At 34.5% G+C, this 25,791-nt stretch overlaps 2 protein-coding genes across 3 annotated transcripts in view; one reads left to right on the forward strand and one right to left on the reverse strand.

The window, feature by feature from the left end:
• The window catches only part of LOC128554726 (uncharacterized), a 34,618-nt gene extending 9,874 nt beyond the window's left edge, over nucleotides 1-24,744 (reverse strand). Inside the window, exons 1-6 of the mRNA XM_053536039.1 lie at nucleotides 24,639-24,744; nucleotides 24,099-24,288; nucleotides 20,957-21,172; nucleotides 20,344-20,499; nucleotides 18,436-18,561; nucleotides 17,889-18,059 (exon numbers count right to left, since the gene is read on the reverse strand). Of these exons, the coding sequence (XP_053392014.1) occupies nucleotides 17,889-18,059; nucleotides 18,436-18,561; nucleotides 20,344-20,499; nucleotides 20,957-21,172; nucleotides 24,099-24,288; nucleotides 24,639-24,668 (889 nt within the window). The 5' untranslated portion in view covers nucleotides 24,669-24,744. The remainder of the gene's footprint in view (nucleotides 1-17,888; nucleotides 18,060-18,435; nucleotides 18,562-20,343; nucleotides 20,500-20,956; nucleotides 21,173-24,098; nucleotides 24,289-24,638) is intronic.
• Nucleotides 729-10,797, forward strand: LOC128554725 (uncharacterized). 2 transcript variants are annotated; one of them, XM_053536038.1, is made up of 4 exons: nucleotides 729-902; nucleotides 3,652-3,844; nucleotides 9,713-10,007; nucleotides 10,247-10,797. In XM_053536038.1, exons 1-4 carry the CDS (start codon nucleotides 885-887, stop codon nucleotides 10,497-10,499), a joined length of 759 nt encoding a protein of 252 aa, XP_053392013.1. In that variant the 5' UTR covers nucleotides 729-884; the 3' UTR covers nucleotides 10,500-10,797. The 2 variants fall into 2 exon arrangements, with proteins under 2 accessions (XP_053392013.1, XP_053392012.1); XM_053536037.1 differs by lacking the exons at nucleotides 729-902; nucleotides 3,652-3,844 and adding an exon at nucleotides 4,432-5,014 and having other exon boundaries at nucleotides 10,247-10,795.
• Nucleotides 24,745-25,791: the final 1,047 nt, after the last annotated feature.

The following is a 25,791-nucleotide window of genomic DNA, read 5'->3' on the forward strand; positions in this document are numbered from 1 at the left end:
TGACAGCTTAGTTTTATCTCTACTTTTTTCCGTTTGACTTAAGTATTCATGACATCGCATACCACATGTCTTCTACATTCAGTAATAATTTGACGGATTTCTATGAAATAATGTATATTGTTTCATATCGAAAACTTTTCCAATGAAATTCTAATCGATGTCGATCCTTTGCTTTGGTATTTTACAGATTATGTCGTAAATACAAAATAGATTCTATAGAACTTACGTGTCTCAAAAGATTTTTATTTAAAATTGTGATAGTAAAATTGCACCTCTATGTTCACAGCGTTTGTAAAAGGCGATCTTGCTATACTTTGCCTGTCACAAATACTAGTTTTTAACGATCGTACCTTCTGACCATGATATGCATTTAATCAGAATCACATGTGCTTTTGTTTGTTTAAAATTATAACTATAATTTTCCTATCGTAAGCTTGTATGACTTCGACAATTCTCGGCATCAAACTTGGAAAGATCGAAATAGACAGCATCAAGGCAACCTAAATTAGCCCACTTGAAACCTGGAAGACTGGATGTGGTAATCAGACTCGGAGGTATAATTATAGTGACCACATCACTTTGTATTTTTTACCGAAAATCGGATTACATCGCATCGTAGGAAAGGAAATGCTTATTAGTTTTTATTAAAAATGGCTGCGTGTTTATCTGCACCACTTACAGTCCATAAAATAAACAAATGGACCGTTCTCCAGCAAAACCGGGCTTATTGACGTTCGTGACGTTATTTGGAAATTCCAGTTTAAAGGTTGACGTCATCAACACAGTGCGTCATCAACTTTTCAGAAAGTTTACAAACAACACGTGTGTAAATTAAATCGATTGTTTTCTTGTTTTTGGATAGATCTAGTTAAAGATAATTAAATATGGATGAGGAGTTAGAGGTAAGAGTTTTCTTCTAAACCAATAGTTCACTAATAATGATTTGTGCATTGCTTTGTGCATTTTAGAAAGGTGTTTACATTTGTTTACTTTTGAGACAGAGGTGACCTCAGAAAGTCGGTATCAGAAAACCCGACAAAAAGTTCAAAGATGAAGACCTAAGAAAGGAAGAAAATATAATTTTGTCCCGCTAGATATATCTATTTAGAGTTTTTTCTCATGATTTAGCGTAAAGCATCTCGATCTACATCAGATTTCTACGATTCCCGGTGTCCCCACCCACTATATAAATTGCATCGTCAAGTTTCCGTTAAACCACAGGAGCCTGAAATTCTATCTATAATGCTCCAAAATGGCTAAATATAAAAATGACCCCTCCTATATATATAAAAAAAGAACAGGAATGAAACAAAACCGTACCCCGCCCACTTTGTGTAAACAAGAAATTTCGAAAAACAGCAAAGCATCTCTATTCGAGCGGTCTTATTTTGAAGAGGACAAAAAAATCTACTAGAAACACTGCTTACTGTAAACTGTCTTCCTTTTAACTAACACAAAATCATCATTTTCAATACCTTTTCGTTCATCGCCGAAACCATTGCGTGACGTCACATACATGTACTAGTCCAAATAATTAGACGTGAAAAAGTTGTCATTTGACGTTCAACAGTCAATATTCTGACATTTTACATTTTACTATCAAAGCCTTTTTCGACGTCTAAACGCTAAGTACGAAAGAAGTGTAGCATAAAACCAATTTCTAAAACATTATAAAGTCGGTAAACTTTGTACCTAATAGGAACAAAAATACCTTTGCTTCAATTCTGCAAGGTTAAAATGATTTACAATCCATTATTATCCACGAAATGACGCTTCATCTTTTTGACATCGAATGTTTATATTTGACATGCCACCATCTTGTTTCGAAATTGAAAGTACCAATTAAATTTGATCGGCGGTAGACGAAAAAATATTTCCCGCCAAATACTTTTGATTTTTTTCATCATAAATGTATATTTTCTATTTTTATCCTTATAAATTTTAAATGTCTCTTCTGGAAATAGAAATATTATTGACATTTATAGTTTCTCTGTATGAGAAAGAGAAAAGGTAACTTTCGTCAAGAAATGATTCTAATATGCAAATCGTGTTTACATCCGGAACACCCTCGGTTATTACCGTGCCACTATTCAAAACTTTCAACGGATTGGATACTGGATTAATTAATCGGTTAATTAATAACAAATAAGGTAAAATATAACTTTTAATTGCTGCCATAAAGCACATTTATGATTATTCTTCATACTCAATGTGAAAGTTTCAGTCATTTTTGCCAGAAAGTCGTTTAAAAACCTTCAGATCAAAATTCAAATCTGAAGCGGTTTTTGTGCTATACGTTATTTCAGTTCAACGTTAAGACCTGACATAACATGGAAAATAAAAAATGTAAAATATCAATTAAAATGAACTTATTAAGTGATTTGAGTTATGTCAGGTCTTATATTTAGGACTAATACATGTACCTGTTTCACAGCCTCGCAGTTAATTCGATGTACTTTCACTTCGATGTGTCATAACAAATTAAGGGTCAAATGCAACATTTTTATAAAAAAACACATGCTTTCCATACCATATCGCAGCGCTCAGGTTATCTGCCATAATAAAAAATAGTCACTATGGAAGTTTCCAATTTTTAAATTTCCCTCCAGTGAATAATGGAGTTACTTCCCCTTTTGTTTACGTTTTTGTTTTGAAAATATTAGTTGAATACATTGACAAACAAATGCAAATATATAATTTTTATTCATGGAAAAATGAACAATAAAATATAGAACATAAACAATATCTTACCTTTATTTTTTTATCGAAGTGAAAGTACATCGAATTAACTGCGAGGCTGTGAAACAGGTACATGTATGTGACGTCACGCAATGGTTTCGGCGATGAACGAAAAGGTATTTAAAATGATGATTTTGTGTTAGTTAAAAGGAAGACAGTTTACAGTAAGCAGTGTTTCTAGTAGATTTTTTTGTCCTCTTCAAAATAAGACCGCTCGTATAGAGATGCTTTGCTGTTTTTCGAAATTTCTTGTTTACACAAAGTGGGCGGGGTACGGTTTTGTTTCATTCCTGTTCTTTTTTTATATATATATATAGGAGGGGTCATTTTTATATTTAGCCATTTTGGAGCATTATAGATAGAATTTCAGGCTCCTGTGGTTAAACGCTCGATGCAATTTGAGAGATTTATTTTTCCTACAAAGACAGCAGCTTATATGTTGTCGAGCGGTCTAAGGCGCTTGTACTTATAGTGTTTCTTTTGGTAGTCAGGCAGGCGTGGGTTCGAAACCTGAAAGGGGAATTTTTTGTAATTCCTTTTTTTTAATCAATAAAATTACGACATTCGAAAAAATGTCTGTCTAGAACGAGAACTTCAAAAAAAAAAAAACTCAATGAATGAATTTAAATAATTTACCATTTTTGGATATAGATTGGCTCGTCATTTAGAATCTAAACTGAAGTCATTCTTTTATCATCCGAAATTACATTTCTATATAAGCGCTATAACTCTCTATATAGGAAAACAGTATTATGGTGAATTATAAATATTGCATCAAAATCTTGAACGATACAGTAGAAGAGAAATAAAGATTGCGACTAGATTGATTTACAATTCCTTGCTTATTGCACCAAATTATCACTTTTGTTTGATGAAATAAAACACATTGAAATATATTTAATCATTTTTCAGGAGCTGGAGAGTTTGTTTTCCGAACATTTTGGGCGGACCCCGAGTGCTACCCCATGTGTCTCACAGATGAGTGATTACAGTGATGAAGAGGAAAGTGATTTCGATGAACATATTGAGTTGGGCCGTGTAGCAGATGTTGACCAAAGAGTAAGGCAGTATCTGGATAGTTTACCAGCTAGCCATTCGGATGAAAGTGAGGAATCTAGCAACGAGAACGATGAAAATAGGACATCGCCATCGTTGGCTCAAGCTGACCCGGATTTGATTAGGGTCAGACAATTTAAGTCAGTTGGTTGTGGTTGCCAAAGAAACTGTCATGCCTGTCTTGAAATAGATGAGTTGCACGGACATATTCTAAATATTAGAGAAATGGAAAAACAAGATAAGGAAATGTACATAATGGCAACATTGGCTGATAGCAGAGACAAAGAAAACACAAAGAATGGGAGGAAACGTGTTAGATTTAGACATGACTTCAAATTCCAAGGCAAGTTTGTGTGTAGAAAGACTTTTATGCTTGTTTTTGACATTGGAAAACACAGTCTACAGAACATTATGACACATGTAAATAAGAATGGTGTTGCTCCAAGGATACACGGAAATACTGGAAGGAAAACGGCAAAATCACTCGTTTTTGAGGACATTAAAAGATTGGTGCAATTTGTATCTAATTATGCAGATGACTATGGTATGCCGCAGCCTGCAGCACCACGAGGTGGCGGCAATATAGCACCAATTTATCTTACAAGTGAAACAACAAAGATGACTTTACATGAAAAATATGTGAACATGTGCGCGCAGTTAGAACCACCCTGTCGTTCTGTGAAGTATTCCACGTTTTGTAATATATGGACACATTGTTTGCCACATATTAGGATTGCTACTCCACGAGATGATGTGTGTGCCACGTGTGAAAAGATGAGAAAGGCCATTGTTGATTCAGTTACGGAGGAGGAAAAGATACAATCAACAAGCAACTTTCAGAACCATGTGATAGATGCACAAAAAGAGAGGCAAGTCTATAATGACTGCATTAAAATGGCAAAAGAGTCCTACCAAAATGAAAACCTGGAAAAGTACGTACATTACACGTTTGACTTTTGCCAGAATGTTAGTATCCCTCACCATTCCAGACAAATGGGCCCCTTGTATTTTCTCACTCTGAGAAAAGTGCAGATTTTTGGTTTTCGGATCGATGGAATGCCTAAACAGTTGAACTTTCTAATAGATGAAAACGAAACTATTGGGAAAGATGGAACGTCAACACATGGGCCGAATGCAGTTATATCCATGATAGATTATGCCAAGAATTCGTACAGTACTGGGGAAACAAAGTGTGCCATACATGCTGATAATTGTCCAGGTGAGATTGTTTTACATATCAGTACGCGAATATCGGTAATAATAAAACAATATTAAAGGAATAAACGCATTTAAATCTATGTGAAGAAAAAGTCTATAACCACTTTTCAATAAACAGTAGAGCTACAGTTTTCAATGATTCACTTTGGTTTTATAAAGCTATACTAATTAGATTTATAATCCTTTATTCACGTACGGTGGCACAGAGGTGACATAGATGTTTTTTATATTAATACGTGCGCACGTAATAACTAATACGTGCGCACGTACTAGTACAAAAAACATCATCGCACATACTATTAAAAACATCTTCGTACGTATAAAGTAATACGTGCGCACGTACTAGTACAAAAAACATCATCGCACATACTATAAAAACATCTTCGTACGTATAAAGTAATACGTGCGCACGTACTAGTACAAAAAAACATCATCGCACATACTATAAAAAACATCTTCGTACGTATAAAGTAATACGTGCGCACGTACTAGTACAAAAAAACATCATCGCACATACTATAAAAGACATCTTCGTACGTATAAAGTAATACGTGCGCACGCACTAGTACAAAAAAACATCATCGCACATACTATAAAAAAAAAACATCTACGTACGTATAAAGTAATACGTGCGCACGTACTAGTACAAAAAAACATCATCGCACATACTATAAAAAACATCTTCGTACGTATAAAGTAATACGTGCGCACGTACTAGTACAAAAAAACATCATCGCACATACTATAAAAAAAAAAACATCTTCGTACGTATAAAGTAATACGTGCGCACGTACTAGTACAAAAAAACATCATCGCACATACTATAAAAAACATCTTTGTACGTATAAAGTAATACGTGCGCACGTACTAGTACAAAAAAACATCATCGCACATACTATAAAAAACATCTTCGTACGTATAAAGTAATACGTGCGCACGTACTAGTACAAAAAAACATCATCGCACATACTATAATAAACATCTTCGTACGTATAAAGTAATACGTGCGCACGTACTAGTACAAAAAAACATCATCGCACATACTATAAAAAACATCTTCGTACGTATAAAGTAATACGTGCGCACGTACTAGTACAAAAAAACATCATCGCACATACTATAATAAACATCTTCGTACGTATAAAGTAATACGTGCGCACGTACTAGTACAAAAAAACATCATCGCACATACTATAAAAAACATCTTCGTACGTATAAAGTAATACGTGCGCACGTACTAGTACAAAAAAACATCATCGCACATACTATAAAAAACATCTTCGTACGTATAAAGTAATACGTGCGCACGTACTAGTACAAAAAAACATCATCGCACATACTATAAAAAACATCTTCGTACGTATAAAGTAATACGTGCGCACGTACTTGTACAAAAAAACATCATCGCACATACTATAAAAAACATCTTCGTACGTATAAAGTAATACGTGCGCACGTACTAGTACAAAAAAACATCATCGCACATACTATAAAAAACATCTTCGTACGTATAAAGTAATACGTGCGCACGTACTAGTACAAAAAAACATCATCGCACATACTATAAAAAACATCTTCGTACGTATAAAGTAATACGTGCGCACGCACTAGTACAAAAAAACATCATCGCACATACTATAAAAAACATCTTCGTACGTATAAAGTAATACGTGCGCACGTACTAGTACAAAAAAACATCATCGCACATACTATAAAAAACATCTTCGTACGTATAAAGTAATACGTGCGCACGTACTAGTACAAAAAAATATCATCGCACATACTATAAAAAAAAACATCTTCGTACGTATAAAGTAATACGTGCGCACGTACTAGTACAAAAAAACATCATCGCACATACTATAAAAAACATCTTCGTACGTATAAAGTAATACGTGCGCACGTACTAGTACATAAAAATATCATCGCACATACTATAAAAAAAAAACATCTACGTACGTATAAAGTAATACGTGCGCACGTACTAGTACAAAAAAACATCATCGCACATACTATAAAAAACATCTTCGTACGTATAAAGTAATACGTGCGCACGCACTAGTACAAAAAAACATCATCGCACATACTATAAAAAACATCTTCGTACGTATAAAGTAATACGTGCGCACGTACTAGTACAAAAAAACATCATCGCACATACTATAAAAAACATCTTCGTACGTATAAAGTAATACGTGCGCACGTACTAGTACAAAAAAACATCATCGCACATACTATAAAAAAAAAAACATCTACGTACGTATAAAGTAATACGTGCGCACGCACTAGTACAAAAAAACATCATCGCACATACTATAAAAAAAAAACATCTACGTACGTATAAAGTAATACGTGCGCACGTACTAGTACAAAAAAAAATCATCGCACATACTATAAAAAACATCTTCGTACGTATAAAGTAATACGTGCGCACGTACTAGTACAAAAAATCATCATCGCACATACTATAAAAAACATCTTCGTACGTATAAAGTAATACGTGCGCACGTACTAGTACAAAAAAACATCATCGCACATACTATAAAAAATATCTTCGTACGTATAAAGTAATACGTGCGCACGTACTAGTACAAAAAAACATCATCGCACATACTATAAAAAAAAAAACATCTACGTACGTATAAAGTAATACGTGCGCACGTACTAGTACAAAAAAACATCATCGCACATACTATAAAAAAAAAACATCTACGTACGTATAAAGTAATACGTGCGCACGTACTAGTACAAAAAAACATCATCGCACATACTATAAAAAATCTTCGTACGTATAAAGTAATACGTGCGCACGTACTAGTACAAAAAAACATCATCGCACATACTATAAAAAACATCTTCGTACGTATAAAGTAATACGTGCGCACGTACTAGTACAAAAAAACATCATCGCACATACTATAAAAAACATCTTCGTACGTATAAAGTAATACGTGCGCACGTACTAGTACAAAAAACATCATCGCACATACTATAAAAAAAAAACATCTTCGTACGTATAAAGTAATACGTGCGCACGTACTAGTACAAAAAAAAATCATCGCACATACTATAAAAAACATCTTCGTACGTATAAAGTAATACGTGCGCACGTACTTGTACAAAAAAACATCATCGCACATACTATAAAAACATCTTCGTACGTATAAAGTAATACGTGCGCACGTACTAGTACAAAAAAACATCATCGCACATACTATAAAAAAAAACATCTTCGTACGTATAAAGTAATACGTGCGCACGTACTAGTACAAAAAAACATCATCGCACATACTATAAAAAACATCTTCGTACGTATAAAGTAATACGTGCGCACGTACTTGTACAAAAAAACATCATCGCACATACTATAAAAACATCTTCGTACGTATAAAGTAATACGTGCGCACGTACTAGTACAAAAAAACATCATCGCACATACTATAAAAAACATCTTCGTACGAATAAAGTAATACGTGCGCACGCACTAGTACAAAAAACATCATCGCACATACTATAAAAAAAAAAACATCTTCGTACGTATAAATTAATACGTGCGCACGTACTAGTACAAAAAAAACATCATCGCACATACTAGAAAAACATCTTCGTACGTATAAAGTAATACGTGCGCACGTACTAGTACAAAAAAACATCATCGCACATACTATAAAAAAAAACATCTTCGTACGTATAAAGTAATACGTGCGCACGTACTAGTACAAAAAAAACATCATCGCACATACTATAAAAAACATCTTCGTACGTATAAAGTAATACGTGCGCACGTACTAGTACAAAAAAAAACATCATCGCACATACTATAAAAAACATCTTCGTACGTATAAAGTAATACGTGCGCACGCACTAGTACAAAAAAACATCATCGCACATACTATAAAAAAAAAACATCTTCGTACGTATAAAGTAATACGTGCGCATGTACTAGTACAAAAAGCATCATCGCACATACTATAAAAAACATCTTCGTACGTATGAAGTAATACGTGCGCACGTAAAATATTTTACGTGCGCACTTACTAGTTTATAAAAAACATCTATCTACGCATAAACTAATACGTGCGCACGTAAAACCTTTTACGTGCGCACGTATTACTTTATACGTACGACAATGTTTTTATACTAGTACGTGCGCACGTATTACTTATACGTACTAAGATGTTTTTTTATAGTATGTGCGATGATATTTTTTGTACTAGTACGTGCGCACGTATTACTTTATACGTACGAAGATGTTTTTTATAGTATGTGCGATGATTTTTTTGTACTAGTATGTGCGCACGTATTACTTGATAGGTACGAAGATGTTTTTTTATAGTATGTACGATGATGTGTTTTGTACTAGTACGTCCGCACGTATTACTTTATACGTACGAAGATGGTTTTTAATAGTATGTGCGATGATGTTTTCTGTACTAGTACGTGCACACGTATTAGTTATTACGTGCGCACGTATTAATATAAAAAAACATCTATGTCACCTCTGTGCCACCGTATTCACGGTAATTGATGTTGCAATTTAAGTTTTGAACATACCAAATTGACTTTCATTAATAATTAATGATTTGCACTACTAAAAATAACATTCTGTTCAACCGTTGAAGCCTTAAGCAAACGTGCATTAATGCAAATAAAAACTTATTTCCATGCACTGAAGTTTTCTTTGCTTTATTATTTCCAGGCCAGAACAAGAATCAGTATGTGATTGGATATTTCATGTGGCGTGTCATGACAGGAAGACACCAGGAGATCGAATACCATATGCAGATTCCTGGGCATGCACGCTGCCTTGTTGACAGTGGATTTGCTTCTTTAAAGAAGCTTTACCGGCGCACCGATTGTGATTCCCTTGTTCAGTTGCAACACGTTGTTGATATGTCGTCTGCTACAAATGAAGCTGTTCGATATCCTGCTTGGCAATGGCGTGACTGGAAATCGTTCTTGGGACCTGTTATTAAACCAATGCGTGGGATAAGGTAGCTATGATATTTTACAAAGCCACTTGTGTCCATAGAAGCAAGCTGTATCAACGAAATGCTTATTTTGCAAAAAAAAAAAATAATTTGTACTGATTTTGTCCAAAAATGCAAGGTAATGGTAATCACGTTGCACAAGAGTGCGTTACAGAATAAGTAATTTATTGCAAAGCTGTATACATATAAAAAGCAAAGCATTATTTGTTTTCGATGAATACTTCATTTTCTTCTTCATGCAGGAAGTACCAGTACTTCAAGATGTCTTCTGACAAACCTGGTGTAGTAACTGTGAAAGAGAACAGAGACACAGATGAAACGACAGTAAACGTGCTGCGGTTTCAGGATCGTGTATTTCCAGCAGACGACTTACCAACAGTTATCCCTGCCCATGGACTTACACGAGAACGCCAGGATTACCTTTATAAGGCCGTCAGACCTTATGTACGCCCAATGCACCAGGATAGCACGTGCCCAGCGCCTAGTGATCAGTAGTTGTTTGACATTTGTAGACACTTGAATTGGAATATATATGAGCCGCGTCACGGAAAAATGTGCCTTCGGGAATCTTCGAGGCTTTGCGACCAGCGTGGACCCGGATCAACATGCGCATCCGCGCAGTACGATCAGGGCCCACACTGTTCGTTGTTACGTCAAAGAAGGCTTATTTTACCTGAAGATGCATTTTCAGGTGTATTAATGCTCAGGACAGCCTAAATAAACACTTTCCGGAACTTCACGAAGATTCCCGAAGACACATTTTCTCGTGTCGGGGCTCATATGTACTGGTACGTCTTGACTAAAACGATTAGTAATTAGTAATTATTTAATTTTTGCTGTTATATTTACGTTGTTATTATAACAATATATTTAAATATAATGTTAAATAAATGTGAAACTAGACAGACATTGTTTCTTGAAAGGGCAAAATCGATGTGACTCAAGAATTTTATATACATTTAAGTTTTACTCCCATGTTTTGAAATAGACTAACCCACACAATTTAGACGAAAATATTTTTCTTTCAAAAATCAGTATGTGTTTATTCTGAAAGTTGCTAGTGGCACAAACTAATTGAGATATGAATTTGTCAAAGATGTCCTTATGAATGACAAAATATATTGTGAAAACAGTAGTAAACCGTTGCAACGCTTTTCAAATAATGTAAACAAATACATTATTTTTGTGTTTTTTACGGATATTTACTTCTTCTTTTCACCAACTTTATCATTTTTTCAATGTTACATATTCATTTTATTTCAAACTTGGTGAAAATGAATATGTTGAAAAAATCTTGGAAAACTGTGGGTTAGTTACTTTAAAATCGCAATGATCACTAGATCTACATGTATATCAAAACGAAAGACGAATTAACATATATGTATCTTATACTGAATAAGACGTTTATTTTGACAGAAGAAATGTTTTCTCCTATAGTTATAGCCTGCAGAATAATGTTGAATAGTAATTATAACTGACACCGAAACACATTTTATAAAGCTCTTTACGACGTTATCACGACGTCATAACAGCGCATTTTTGACGTTCCTGCGCATAGCACCATGTAACTTTAAAACTCTATAAATAAAAAACTTATTTACATAGAATAAAACGGTTTTCACAGTCATACTTGATAAATTGGAAAATGTCAAAACCTAAAAATCGAAAAAAATGTCATTAAGCCCGGTTTTGCTGGAGAACGGCTCAAATGTGTTTGTAAACATGGACGGGGCATTTTATAGAAATAAGTCGATGGCAAAATACAATACATATCGTAGTCCTGACCAACCTATAAACTGGGCCAGTCTATTACATAAGTACAACAGCATGGTTGACCCATTTAAACGAGCTGTAGTAATTTTTGAAGCAAAAATGAAAATAAAACAAAAATGCCAAGACTGCACTCGATTTAATCGGTCGCACTCAGCGCACGTTGCGCTCTTTACAGAATTGTCCGATATACATGTGTAGAAGATAGGAATTACTGAACAAGACTTAGTGCTATAATATAACAGTGATCTAAAAACATGTTCAATAGAGTGACATCAGTCAGAATTGGCGCGCTAAAATAGCAATCAACATGACATGTAAACTGGACAATAAAGTTTTTATTACAAAATCTAGTGCATAATCTTAAGTTTCTATTCTCTGTGTAACAAGAACAAAATGCAACAAGCTGCGCTCTTAACCTTTAACCTGCTAAATTTCTATAATGAATTTGTCCATCTCATTTTTCAATTTGGACAGTAACATTAACTGTTAAAAGGGGTACTTACAAAAAAGATACTGATTGAATGGCGAACCGTACAGACCATGATCAGACTGCACGGACGTGCATGCTGATATAGGTCTTCTCTTGTTGCAAAGACAGAAGCACTTGCCACAATCAGGCTAAAGGTTGAAACAGAAGAAAGGCATTATACACACATGCACTAGGTATAACCAGACGTTCACGATTCTAGGGACAAAACTTTCAGTTGTATTTTGACAAGATACTGCATGAAGTTTTAAATAAATATTGCCGAGTTTGTTTTTTCACAATTGAAAGCAAAATGGGTAAAGGAACCTTATAGTTCAATGTGGAAGACAACATCGATAATAAGCGGCATTTTCCACGTTTGAAAAAAAATCTATGAATGACATCCGTGGATATAATACGAAGACTATAATTATACAGTTCGTTTTTGTAAACATCATATTTGTAAGCATTAAATATTGCGTTTTGTAACCTTAACTCCTGCTTCCTTAGTTTAGCGTTTCTAGTTTAAGAAAAACTTGAGCACAAGCTGAAACAAAACATAATAAAACAAGAGGACCATGATGGTCCTGAATCGCTCACCTATCCCCACATGACCCAGTGTTCAACTGAGTATGACGTCGTTATTTCTATTATTTGACATAGTGACCTAGTTTTTGAGCACATGTGATCTAGATATCATCAAGATAAAAAATTCTGACCAATTTTCATGAAGATCCATTGAAAAATATGGCCTCTAGAGAGGTCACAAGGTTTTTCTATTATTTGACCTAATGACCTAGTTTTTGAAGGCACGTAACCCACTTTTAAACTTGACCTAGATATCATCAAGGTGAACATTCTTACCAATTTTCATGAAGATCTCGTGAAAAATATGGCCTCTAGAGAGGTCACAAGGTTTTTCTATTTTTCGACCTACTGACCTAGTTTTTGACCGCACATGACCCAGTTACGAACCTGACCTAGATATCATCAAGCTGAACATTCTCACCAATTTTCATGAAGATCCATTGAGAAATATGGCCTCTAGAGAGGTCACAAGGTTTTTTCTATTTTTAGACCTACTGACCTAGTTTTTTACCCCACATGACCCAGTTTCAAACTTGACCTAGATATCATCAAGGTAAACATTCTGACCAATATTCATGAAGATCTCATGAAAAATATGGCCTCTTGAGAGGTCACAAGGTTTTTCTATTTTTAGACCTACTGACCTAGTTTTTGACCCAACGTGATCCAGTTGCAAACTTGACCTAGATATCATCAAGATGAACATTCTGACCAGTTTTCATGAAGATCTTGTGAAATATATGGCCTCTAGAGAGGTCACAAGGTTTTTCTATTTTTAGACCTACTGACCTAGTTTTTGACCCCACGTGACCCAGTTTCGAACTTGACCTAGATATCATCAAGGTGAACATTCTGACCAATTTTCATGAAGATCTTGTGAAAAATGTGACCTCTAGAGTGGTCACAAGCAAAAGTTTACGGACGCACGGACGGACGACGGACACCGCGCGATCACAAAAGCTCACCTTGTCACTTTGTGACAGGTGAGCTAAAAATTAGAAAGTTCATTAAATATAAGTAGAGAAATTTGGTTTGAAAGCGTGTAAACACGTATGACCTGGTAATCGAACTGTAGATACTTCGATTCAAAATAAATACATGAAACCAGCTGTGTTGTATTTCGTCGAGAGTTGCTTATAAATACAAATTATACACATCAATGTCGATCTTCAGACAGTTCAGATCTATAATGTAAATAGTTTTAAGTGTATATGCTGCGTATGTGTACATGCACATGTATGATTATGCAGGATTATTCTGAAATAAAATCCCGTAATATTTCACTTTTGTAACTAACACTTTACGAGGTTGCTTTCCACTGCTACAGATAGAAATATACGTTTGGGCGGAGCAAACTACAAGCGTGATCAAATTACTCTCTTACCGATCACTACAATGACAGCTACGTCATTTACTACCTGCGTTTGACGTAAACGCCCATTCGGCGAGCTTTTCTGAAATTGGCAGTATTTGTTCAATTATCTTCTTTTATTTGATATCTGTCCATATTCGTTTCGGGTCTAGTTCATAACTGGAATATAAAAACAAACGGGCACTTATGAGAAGTTTCACGTAATACTACCACTTATGGTAAGTTTCAAGTGAAAATGTGTGATGCTCACAAACCATTACTCTATCCTACTTTTTAAGTTATTGCCCTTTATGTAATAGTTATAGTATGTGTGAGAGTGTGTTACCAGGATATATCAGAGCTAGGGGTACATCGAGGGTATTTTTCTCTGCACATATCGTCGAGGCCGGTAGGCCGAGACAGATATGTGAAGAGAAAAATAACGAGATGTACCCCTAGCTCTGATATATCCTGGTAACACACGAGCATTACATATTATAACTGTTTTATCGCATAGAATATCATTAAAATGTATATATTATTTTCATTTAAATTTGTTTATTATTATTTTTACTATTTTGATTCCCTTTCTGCGCCTCGCTGACCGAAACACTAAACTTCTGTTTTAGAAAATGTGTTCCCCAGATAAAAGTACCCAACAAATTTCTGCATTGGTTTTAAATCTTTGCATTTCATTGGCCAGACATATTGTAAAACTTGTTGTTTTGTTTGTAAAAAAAATCAAAGAAAAAGAAACATTTGAGAAATCTCAGAATTTCATATATTTCATGTATTTCTGAATTTGGCAATAACTATCAAGTTTTTGAAATATTCTAGTTTATTTATTCTTTTACTTTATAAATGTAGGTGTTTGTGACAATTCTTTCTCTGTGAACTGTAAATTGGAGCTAAAATCATCTTTTCTTTGAAAGGAAAAAATTATACTCCCTTGATAGGACCTCAATAGAGAAAAAGTGTTCCGATATATATCGGAACAGTTTTACTGTGCTGATATATATCGGAACACTTTTTTTCTTATGAAACTCCATAGAGATTTCCGTGTTGATATATATCGCAACAGTTTTGTAAGATATCAGCACAGTTTTGTAGTAATAATGTGTGTTACTATGTATAACATGCTGCAAAGATCAAAGGAAAATTGCCGCACTATGCGATAATAAGTTTTACTGTCCAGGACATTACACTACAACTGCTGTAGGAAATTTACGCAGATAGTATACAATGATAGAGGACATTGAGAGGAAGTGCAGCGTGTAAGGAACATCATTTTTACCACACTTATTTTTAGGTAATCTCCGTACATTTATTTCTTTTATATAGGTCATAAATCTCTAAATATACAGATTATATATAAGTTATATATACATCTTGAAATAATTAGTTTAACTTTTATTCTCCAGTTTTGATAAAAATTTGGGACGTATTGTGGAATGGCATTATCCATCCATCTGTCCGTCCTTCAACATTTTCTATTTCTGGACTATAAGTAAAAATGTGTAATTGGTGTAGCTTTCAAATTTGACATTTAGATTAAGCACTATTTTGGAAGGACCATGTATGTTTTTATGTTCAGTCGATCAAAGGTCAATGTTATATTGACCTGGAGACTTAAAATGGTTTTCGGACTCTAATTAATGAAGTATGACAACTACAGCATTCCATCTTTACCTAAACACTAAGTACTATAAGTGCAAGATCCCTGCTGATTTTGGGGTCAGTAGCTCAAAGGTCAAGGTCAAAGGAACCTGACTAAATTCCTGATATTTTGTTTTCGTTTCCGTGATCATTAATAAAAAAGGGTAAAAGCTAAGCCTTTCATATGTAACACAATGACTTAGTACACGTGGATTCGGTTGCTCAACAAGGTCACAGTTTACGTCTGTCCGTTAGCAATTTCGTATCCGCTGTGTAACTTTTGAACCGCTTGAAAAATTCCGAAGGCACTTAACACAAATTTTCACTACATTGAGACAATGTGCAAAGTGCAAGATTTGGATGGCTGGCTTCAAGGTCAAGGTCACAATTAAGGGTCAAAATTATTAATGTCATATTTATAAATTCATGATATGCACGTGTCAGTTAAGTACAAATGATAGAAAGAACCTAAATACAATTGCAGATTACTTTGAGTACTAAGGTACAATGCAGCATCTCTTTTGAATTGTCAAAATTGTACATTATGCAATGGACATTTAATTTATTTTAGTTATTCGAACAAAATACTTCGAAATAATGAAGGAAATATACTGCGTATAAAAACACATTTATGGGATTGAGAATTGAAAAAGAAAAAATCAATGAAATTGATTTGTAATTTTGAAATATATATTTTGATTATCTACTGCAAAGGTCCGTTAATTATATTATAATCCGGTCTGGTAATGAATAGACTAACGTTGGTATATTTGTGACACGCTTGACTTTCAATTTAGAGGTTTAGGGTTCAAATACCAGTCAAGCACTTGAAATTTATGAGATGCTCTTTATAGTAGACCACCTAAGTATGAGGTCTGTATTGGTTCCCCCAAGGAAATAGTGCTACGTGGGTATTGCTGCTGTACACTAAACACATTAATGATTAAAAAAAAAGCTGAGTTCAGAATTTCTCTCTTTCTATTGCTAAAACTTTCTCGAGTTCAGTCGGTCTAGTCAGATCGCTCTTGTCTGTACTGAAAGAGGATAAATTTCGCACTCAGACTGCCTGCCTCTGTAAATAAACATGCTCATAATGAAAGGATGCTGAGTAAATCTACTAATCTAATCATAAAAATAATATAATTATAACAATAATAACCAGAAGAAGAAGAAGAAGGGAGAAGACTGCAATAGTAAGATTTAAAATGATTGAACGCATCAGTGTCATTTACAGTCAAACAATTGTCCCACAAGACTTATGTCGGTTCTGCACAGAAAAACGCGAGTTTAACACAAAGAAAGTATATGTTTAAATATACCAGTATGACGATATGATATTAATGCACAAACAATGAATGATATCTGCGACATAATTAGAATGAAATAAAAGAGCTGTACCATTTGAAAACCTAATTGTACTACATTGTAGAAAAACTGAGTTTCAATTATGATATATATATATATATATATATATTCCTGGTAGAGGATAATAAAATACTTTTGCAATGGGAAGTTTTAGAAGTAGCAAATAAAAATCTTCAATTACAATATAAACTTATGTATAAATCAGTAGACATCCCGTAAAGTGTTTGTTTGTACAGGAATTACATTTTCATGCACGGTTAGGATTTTTTAATCACTAGAAACTGGCACTGTATATTAAATAACTTTTTTAACAAACAAAGACCAAACGCCGAGTGAAGATAAATTATATGGCCACCAACTGTTTGAACATTTGTATATAATAAACACACTAACCACTGCAAAATGTGACCTCTGTTATGTCAAAAAGTAAACAAATGACATCATTTTCAACTGCAATCAGCATTTTTCTCGCCTCAAAGCAGCAACTTGCAAAATACGTCCCCTCCCCACCCCCACTCCGCATGATTAAGAAATAATTGTTTAACAGCTGTTTTGTTTTGAATGGCTGTATCATTAATGTCAAATGTTGCGTCAGATCAGATCGGTAGGCTATAAGGATCCGTTTACGTTTAATTGTCCAATGCGATTTTAACCAAACGTTTAACTCACTGTCTATTATATGTACCTGTTAGCGAATCTACAGAAAACAGATCAGAGTATTCTGATATTATGATGTAAGTTAGTGACGTGTATCCACTTCCGGTTACATTAATTTGGAAAAGCTCACCACCTATGGCAAACTGATCGGTAACTGTTGTTGAATCATCGTTACATACAGGCGTAGGTCCACAATATTCTGAAAATAATTGTATAATGACTATATATATATACATTAATAGTGAAAGCTATTCGATTTTTTCTTTTTATAAAGCCTTACTCTTACATTAAGTACAATGCTTAAATTTTTTAATAAGAAACGTTTTATCACCATTTTGTTGTTGAAGTATTCATGTTTCAAAAATCTTATTTTGCAATAACTGGGAAGTGATTTAATTTGAGAAATTATGAAAGTGAGATGTAATTAACCTGAGAAGTAATCGCGAGATGCTAGATATAATGAAATCTGACATAAAGAGAAATTTATTTGTAAATAAAAGCTCTCTCTGTCTCTCTCTCTTTCTCTCTCCCCCTCTCTTCATATAATCTAGTTTAAACGCTTAAATGAACCTTACCCCGGATATTAATGTTAAAATCAGAGCAGACTATGTTTCTTCTTTCTCGACCACAAAAAGACACAGCAAATGTTGTATTTCCTTGGTCCCAATGGGATATAGTTGTTGTCACATTACATGGATCATCTGAAATATATTCATTAGATACATTTACACAGATTTTAACAATAACCAACTTCATTTGAAGTTTCTGTTGTGAAAAGATTTGAATGTCATCTTTTATAATGATGATTTTAAAATTGTAAAGTAAGCTACTAGATATAACACAGCAGTGGTGAAATATGCTATTTCAAGCGGGGATGTTTACAAATCTTGGCAAGTTCATAAGTTCTTAAACTTAAGACTAACGTAGTAAATTTGATAAACCGCTGTTTTACATCAACGACATGCGATGTTGTGGCTTCAATGGCCGAGTGGTAAAGGTCGCTGATTTGAAATCACATGCCTAACACCGATGACGGTTCGAGCATCACTCGGGGCGTTGAATTTTTCATGCGAGGAAGCCATCAAGCTGGCTTACGGAAGATCGGTGGTTCTACTCAGGTGCCCGCTCGTGATGATATATAGAGAATAACAGGTTACTGTCTTTTGAGAAAGGGTTTCTCAGACGAGGCTAGATATGGTCCTGGCCGAGTCTGAGAAATCCCTTTCTCAAAAGACAGTAGCCTGTTATTCTATTTATTATGCCATAATTTATTAACAACATAAATCCTACCATTATGCGAAATAAAGTGCAAAATGCAGGGGTAGACCAAATTTTGCTGTTTTGCCGGACTTCTTTTTTTATTTTTATTATTCTTCAAAACGACGCCATCTTGTTTTTAGAATAACTATTAAAGACATATTTACGCGATTATTTTTAAAAACGCTCTTTAATAGGTACGTGAGACCATGTCACTAATGTATAGCGTTAGCCTACCTATTTGCAATTACCACAAAAAAAGTTTTTATAACGGAAACGCTCGTAGAAAACGGAAAATGACTCATGCAAAGCGTTTGTTCAGGATTTTATCTCTCTGCTCTTATATCATGGAATATTGCATCTGGAGTGGACTGTTATGGAATAAAATCAACGGTAGATGAAACGGAACTGCCTAATTTTTCTGCCAATTGGCATTATGGCGTGTGTATTTAATTCACTTCAAACGTTTGCTTGGTGAGAATGGGTATCCGTCTAGCAACTGAACTTCGGATAAAATTTCACTTGGCAACAAATTGAAATTATTCTTTCGTGTTCAGCAGAACAGAGATATCGGTTACAAAACACAATGTTAGCATTTGTTGTTTGTTTTTTTTTGTTTTTGTTTTTTTTATGCCGCTTTTTGATATTTTGGGATTTTAAAGACCTACTTCAGTGTCGTATGAGAGCGTAATAATTTTTAAATGCAAAATGGACACAATCCGATGTCCTTGGATTTAATCATAGGTTTAAACAGTGCAAAGTGTTCTCAAGTCACTGACCTAAGAAAGCCTGCTTTTCTCAGACAGGCTTTATCAGGCAGTTGCTATAGTAATGGCGGAGGGGCACCCTAGTTCTTTCTCCACCATCAAAGCTTGAAAATCTTCATATAACCTATAATTGTGTAGGTGCGACGTTAAACCCAATAAAAAAGACATGAGATGTATAGAGCTATTGTATCTGATTGTATACTTTCTATGCTTCAACGAAAAACAGTTTATTACCACGGTGATATGTAGATTATTTCTTTGTATCAGGTAATAGTAATAGTTTTTCTCCGCGTATGCGTATTACTAAAGTTTGAAAAGAGCTTGAGTATGGGGGATAATGCCTGCGTCCGTGTAGTGGTCGGCTTTGTAGCAGCTAGGCGCTATCGTGTCAACGTGGAATCAGATACTGCCTTCGTCTAAGATAAATTTCTTTCATACTGTATTCCCCACAATACTCACCGTAATAATTGCCTCGAGTATCAAACACAAACAAAGACGGTGTAGACGGTTTAATGGTAAAATTGTAGTCCAATGTTTCACCCTCCGAATCCGAATAGTAGACTGAAAACACCCTATCAAATTGTGCTACATTACGAGTATTTATCGTGATGTTAGCTGAAAAGCAAAGAAACATTTCTAAACACACATGTAACCTTTACAAAATATTTTTCTCCTTCATCATGTTTCATTATTAGACATAAAGTTTGTTAATTGCAAATATATAGAATGTAATAACCTACTGAATTGCCATATATGTTTTGAAGTTTGTTGGGGTCAAATACAAATATCCATATACGGAGTCATAGACTGTTTATGCTTATTTCAAAATACATGTATAACTTGTTCTCGAGTTCTTTTCCAGTATTTCAGTTTAATCAGTCTTGAAGTAAGAATCAAAAATAACTGCTGTACAGACAACAGCAGTTGCCTACAGCGAATGTTTGAATCTAGTGCCAGAAACCTAGGTATTACACGTGCAACGTCCAGGAAACTACAAATGTAAACCAAACCAAAATGATTTAACTGTCCTTGTAAACACTACACGCATTTTACTGCCAAAACACTAACGTACTTGGTGTATTTGTGAAAGATGGCGATTGATTTTCTGTTACTTGCAGAGTGAAGGTTTCCGTGTCACTTGAACCATAAGCGTCACTGCATTGTATGGTGATCGTATATTCGTCATCTAAATCGTAGTTCAAACATCCAATACCCACAGTACAGAGGAAGTTTTCATCAATGTACCCACAGCCAGGCTCATTGCATTCTTTCTTGTAAATAAACCATGCTGAAAATGTAATAAAATGTTCATGTTTTCCATGATCAATTAAGAGAGTTTATCAGGTTATCAAACGAACGTTTCTGTTTTACATGTATGTAGCACTTCGTACGCAGCGATTTAAAACGTTTTAATGGTTTCTTATGACAAAGTGAAATTTTTACTAGACTGATGGGCTTATTATCTGTTTGTAATTCAATAAATATATTATTACATCACAATAGTAATAAATCTTTAAGTTTCTGTCATAGGTTTTGATTTTATCCAGCAAACACGTGTTGAACTATAGACCGAACAATAGCACAAACTAATCACCGGCGGTTTATATTTTTGTTCTCTTTTATGACATACATACAAAATGTTTCACTTGTTTTGACAATTCTACAGATCTATCAAATAATAACAAAACAGAATGATATCTTTGCTTTTAATAATATTGACTTCAAAAAAAACACTGGCGCCAGATCAGAAAGAAAATGCCTCTGTACATAGTATACCCCATTCTCATCCATCAGAGGTTCGTCAAAATCCCGAGACGAACCACGGGGAACCACGGTAGACTTCTGGTATGCGAGAATGATTATACCCTACCCCTAGGTATTCTATAAGAACCATGGTCGTGAACGGGAAAATATACTAACCCATTTCAATCGCGTATTTCATACCTAAAACACGCAGTTCAGTAAATGTGTACTATTGATATTAAACAAGCGATAATTTATCTTCCATCGTGCACCAGTCACATTGTCTCAATATTCCATATTGCAGAGATGCTCCATATATTTTATGCTTTTGGCAACGTTACAGAAAAAACTTGCGTGAACTCCCCTAATGAACATCCGGTCTAGAGGTCACGGCAGTGTGCACATGTTAAGCGAAATGTAAACATACAAAAACAGAATGCAATATATTCACAGTTTTACGATAAGACTCGAAATGATGAATGAAATTCATCTTGTATATGATTTTGAATTTGAAATCATACATTGGTATACATCTATTCTGTTTATTTAATTCATTTTGCACATTTATACTGCATATAAACATTTTAGCGTACACGTGTAGTAAAATGACGACTGACATACATTTTCACATCAGCCAATCAGAATGGTTTTGTAATCTAGAACGGAACTTCACCAGGGAAGTTCAAGCAAGTTTTTTTGTGTAACGTTGAAAAACAGTAAACTACACGTTGTTTTTCTAAGATAAGAAGTATTGATGAAATGTGACCGGTATACAATGGAAGATAAATTACCACTTGTTTAATATAAATAGTACACATTTACTGAACTGCGTGTTTTAGGTATGAAATACGCGATTGAAATGGGTTAGTATATTTTCCCGTTCACGACCATGGTTCTTATAGAATACCTAGGGGTAGGGTATAATATGTACAGAGGCATTTTCTTTCTGATCTGGCGCCAGTGAAAAAAACATTTAATATCTATTATTTTAGTCCTCCTCTCTCCTAATCAAGTTGTGGTACATCTCGTTTAATTTTTTCCGATTTGTTGTTCCATATGAAATTATACATTATTTTTATTATTTCCTTTATTTTATGTTCCGACGGACTCGGTAAAACTGTAAAGGGATAAATAAGTTTCGGTAATGCAAAGGTTTGTATTGTAATATTATACTATTAGCCACTCCGTAAGTATTTTGTTACATGATAAAAGGAAAAAAGTCATTTCCAAAACTGAGAGTTCAATTACACACAGGTCAACAGCACAAAATATTGCTCAGCGACTTATTTAAGGAGTTGTACTAATTAAGGTTATCTTGCGCCAAGTAAATTCTCAATGCAAATTCCCCATTTGTTTAATTTGATTATTATGTCGCAGAAGAGCTGTTTTTTGTTTCCCGTACTTATGACCTGATCGTTATACTAATGTCTCATGCGCATTTTGAGTAATGCTATGAAATATTATATTTGAATATTTCGCCACAGTTTCAGATCTAAAATGATGTCCAATCCTTGCCAGACATAAAACACTGTCTGTAATGTGGCTATATTTTATTGGTGTTAAGAGTCTATATTCCGATTATATAAATAAACCCATTCAAATAATTGTGTTATTTTTCAATAAAAGTTTACAATCTTTATCTGTTTTCGGTCGACATTCACGTTCCTGGAGATCTTTTGTTTCATATCACCCTCTAAGGTACGCAATGTTTTTATACTGCTTTATGATCTATGTAATAAGTTTTAACTAGTGAGAAACAATTTTATAGCGTTTACGTATCGATAAACACAATGCGATATGTGGTACACCAAAAAGTGTATATTTCTATTGTAAGTCCAACCGAACTAACCGTACTTTATGGCTTGTACTACTGATGACTCGAGCACATTTCAAGAGATCACTCGAGTTCGAACGAAACTGAACTGTAGATTATGGACCTTGACATACATAAGAATAACGTATAATCTAAAACATTAAATCTCAAAATTAATTTAACATACATCTCAAAATTAATTTAACATACACAGAGGATATTACATGAGTGTCTTTTCATATTGAATTTATTAAACGAGTTGAATAAAATAATAAAATGCGAGGCTCTGCCGAGCATTTTATCAATTTTATTCAACGAGTTTAATAAATTCAATGTGGAAAGTCACAAATGTAATATTCTTTTTATCACATGTTATACTTTCTTGTCAAAACATCAAAAAATCGACTTTCTTTCACTATATAAACAAGACAATTTGACCGACGTCGCTTACACTATAAATGACGTCGACGTCAAAGCTTTATTACACTAGTGTATTATCATTTTTATTTAATGGCATTATTACACTCCCGCGACGTCAAACATGTGATAAATACAGTTATTTTACAGCTATGATATATGAAAGTAACTACAATGAAACTAAGAATTATTTTAATGCAAAATGCTTTCCCTGTCGTGGAAATTCAAAATAAATCTTTACAATCATAATCATAGTTTCCGTCGTGGATAAGTTCAAGAAGAGTTGGTTCGTCATTGGCTGTTACTGTACACGTGACATTATCATGATCCGGGTTGTTGGGATCGTACGTAATAATACTGTGCACCAGTGTCCGAGAGTCCGTGTCCTCGTGAATATAGGCTGTGTTCGGCAAACTGACGAAACGTATAGGCTACAATACACATATGAAAATGTACTTATAACGCATAAAATGTATCTATGATACACTGATAAAATATATTTATGGTATATGCGACTAACAAGATACTAAACGACTTAACCTTCAGCATCACTTTCATATATGAAAATAAGTTTCAGAATGTACATAATTTAATGTTTTCAAAATTCTGTAAAATGCACTAACAGTATGAAATGTATACCGGTAACGTGATACAATTCTGCCTCACATCAATGAAGAAATGAGTATAGTTCTTCATACAAAGAGATTAAAAGCAAAGTCAAGTTGAATCACCCACTATATATCATGAATCATGTACATTTATTTGTCATTCAATTTCTTACCCAGTTTGTAAAGGAGAACCGCATGATCATAGTGCACGTGGCGGTATAAGAGCACGAATATCCCGGGTTGCTAACTCTTACAACAAAGGTATGAGTGGAGTAGGGATAGTCCCAATCTGACTAAAGTACATCTCCTATTACGCTACGCATAGGATCTGAGAACGACCTATTCATTGCCTCGTTCTGACGACCCTTTCGCTCGCCAATCAGAGCCTAACTTACAACATCTTGCAAATCTACCTGTAGCCTTGACTTTTGATATTTACAATTCTTATGTCATAATGTATCAGATAGCCGGTTAGCTCAGTCGGTAGGCCACTTACTTTGTAAGCGAGGGGGCCCGGGTTCGAGCCCTGAAATAATTGCACATTTTTCTTACTCTATGACAATCGAACAAGTCGTCGGATTGGATAAAATAAAAATAGCAATAATGGAAATCCAAAATATACAGAAGACGATAGTGAATGGGTCGTTCTCAGATCTTCGTTTAGAAGATCAAGTACTTAAGTCAGATTGGGATAGTCCGGCCATACTGTTACATTCCCAGTTGTTGATATAACACCTTTATAAAAAAACAAAAATGCAGGAATTTACATTCCATGTTTCATTTGAAATTACCAGGGCCTTTCTTAAATTACCGGTAGAAAATACTTGGGTAAAAAAGCAATGAGTCTCCAAAGTTTTACGACAGGTCGTGTGCTGTCGGTAATGTTTTAGGTCGATACGACACAACAAGCGACACGACGCGCTTCGTCAATACGAAAAGCTGTTGTTAGCCCAGAAAGTTTTCAGCGCGGAAAGAATTTTCACTTTACCTAAATACCAAAATAAAATAAAATAGTTACTGTAAGAATAGCGTTTTTCACTGGCACCAGATCAGAAAGAAAATGCCTCCGTACGTGTTATTCCCTACCCCTAGGTATTCTATAAGAACCATGGTCATGAACGGGAAAGTGCACTAACCCGTTTCAATCGTACATTTCTCAACTTAAACGCGCAGTTCGGTGAATGTGTACCTAGTATATTGAACAAGCGATAATTTATCTTCCGTCGTGCACCAGTCACATTGTCTCAATATTCCATATTGCTGAGATTATCAACATATTTTATGCTTTCGTCAACGTTACAGAAAAAACTTGCTTGAACTTCCCTA

This window comes from Mercenaria mercenaria, unplaced genomic scaffold (genome assembly GCF_021730395.1).
Source record: "Mercenaria mercenaria strain notata unplaced genomic scaffold, MADL_Memer_1 contig_687, whole genome shotgun sequence".
NCBI classification, from domain to species: domain Eukaryota; kingdom Metazoa; phylum Mollusca; class Bivalvia; order Venerida; family Veneridae; genus Mercenaria; species Mercenaria mercenaria.

What these genes read in the sequence shown, in the direction of transcription:
- LOC128554725 (XM_053536037.1), top strand. Translation starts at nt 4,441, where the DNA reads ATGTGCGCGCAGTTAGAACCACCCTGTCGTTCTGTGAAGTATTCCACG. An exon ending in ACATGCTGATAATTGTCCAG is followed by an intron (nt 5,015 to 9,712) that starts GTGAGATTGTTT and finishes TATTATTTCCAG; the next exon opens with GCCAGAACAAGAATCAGTAT. An exon ending in AAACCAATGCGTGGGATAAG is followed by an intron (nt 10,008 to 10,246) that starts GTAGCTATGATA and finishes TTCTTCATGCAG; the next exon opens with GAAGTACCAGTACTTCAAGA.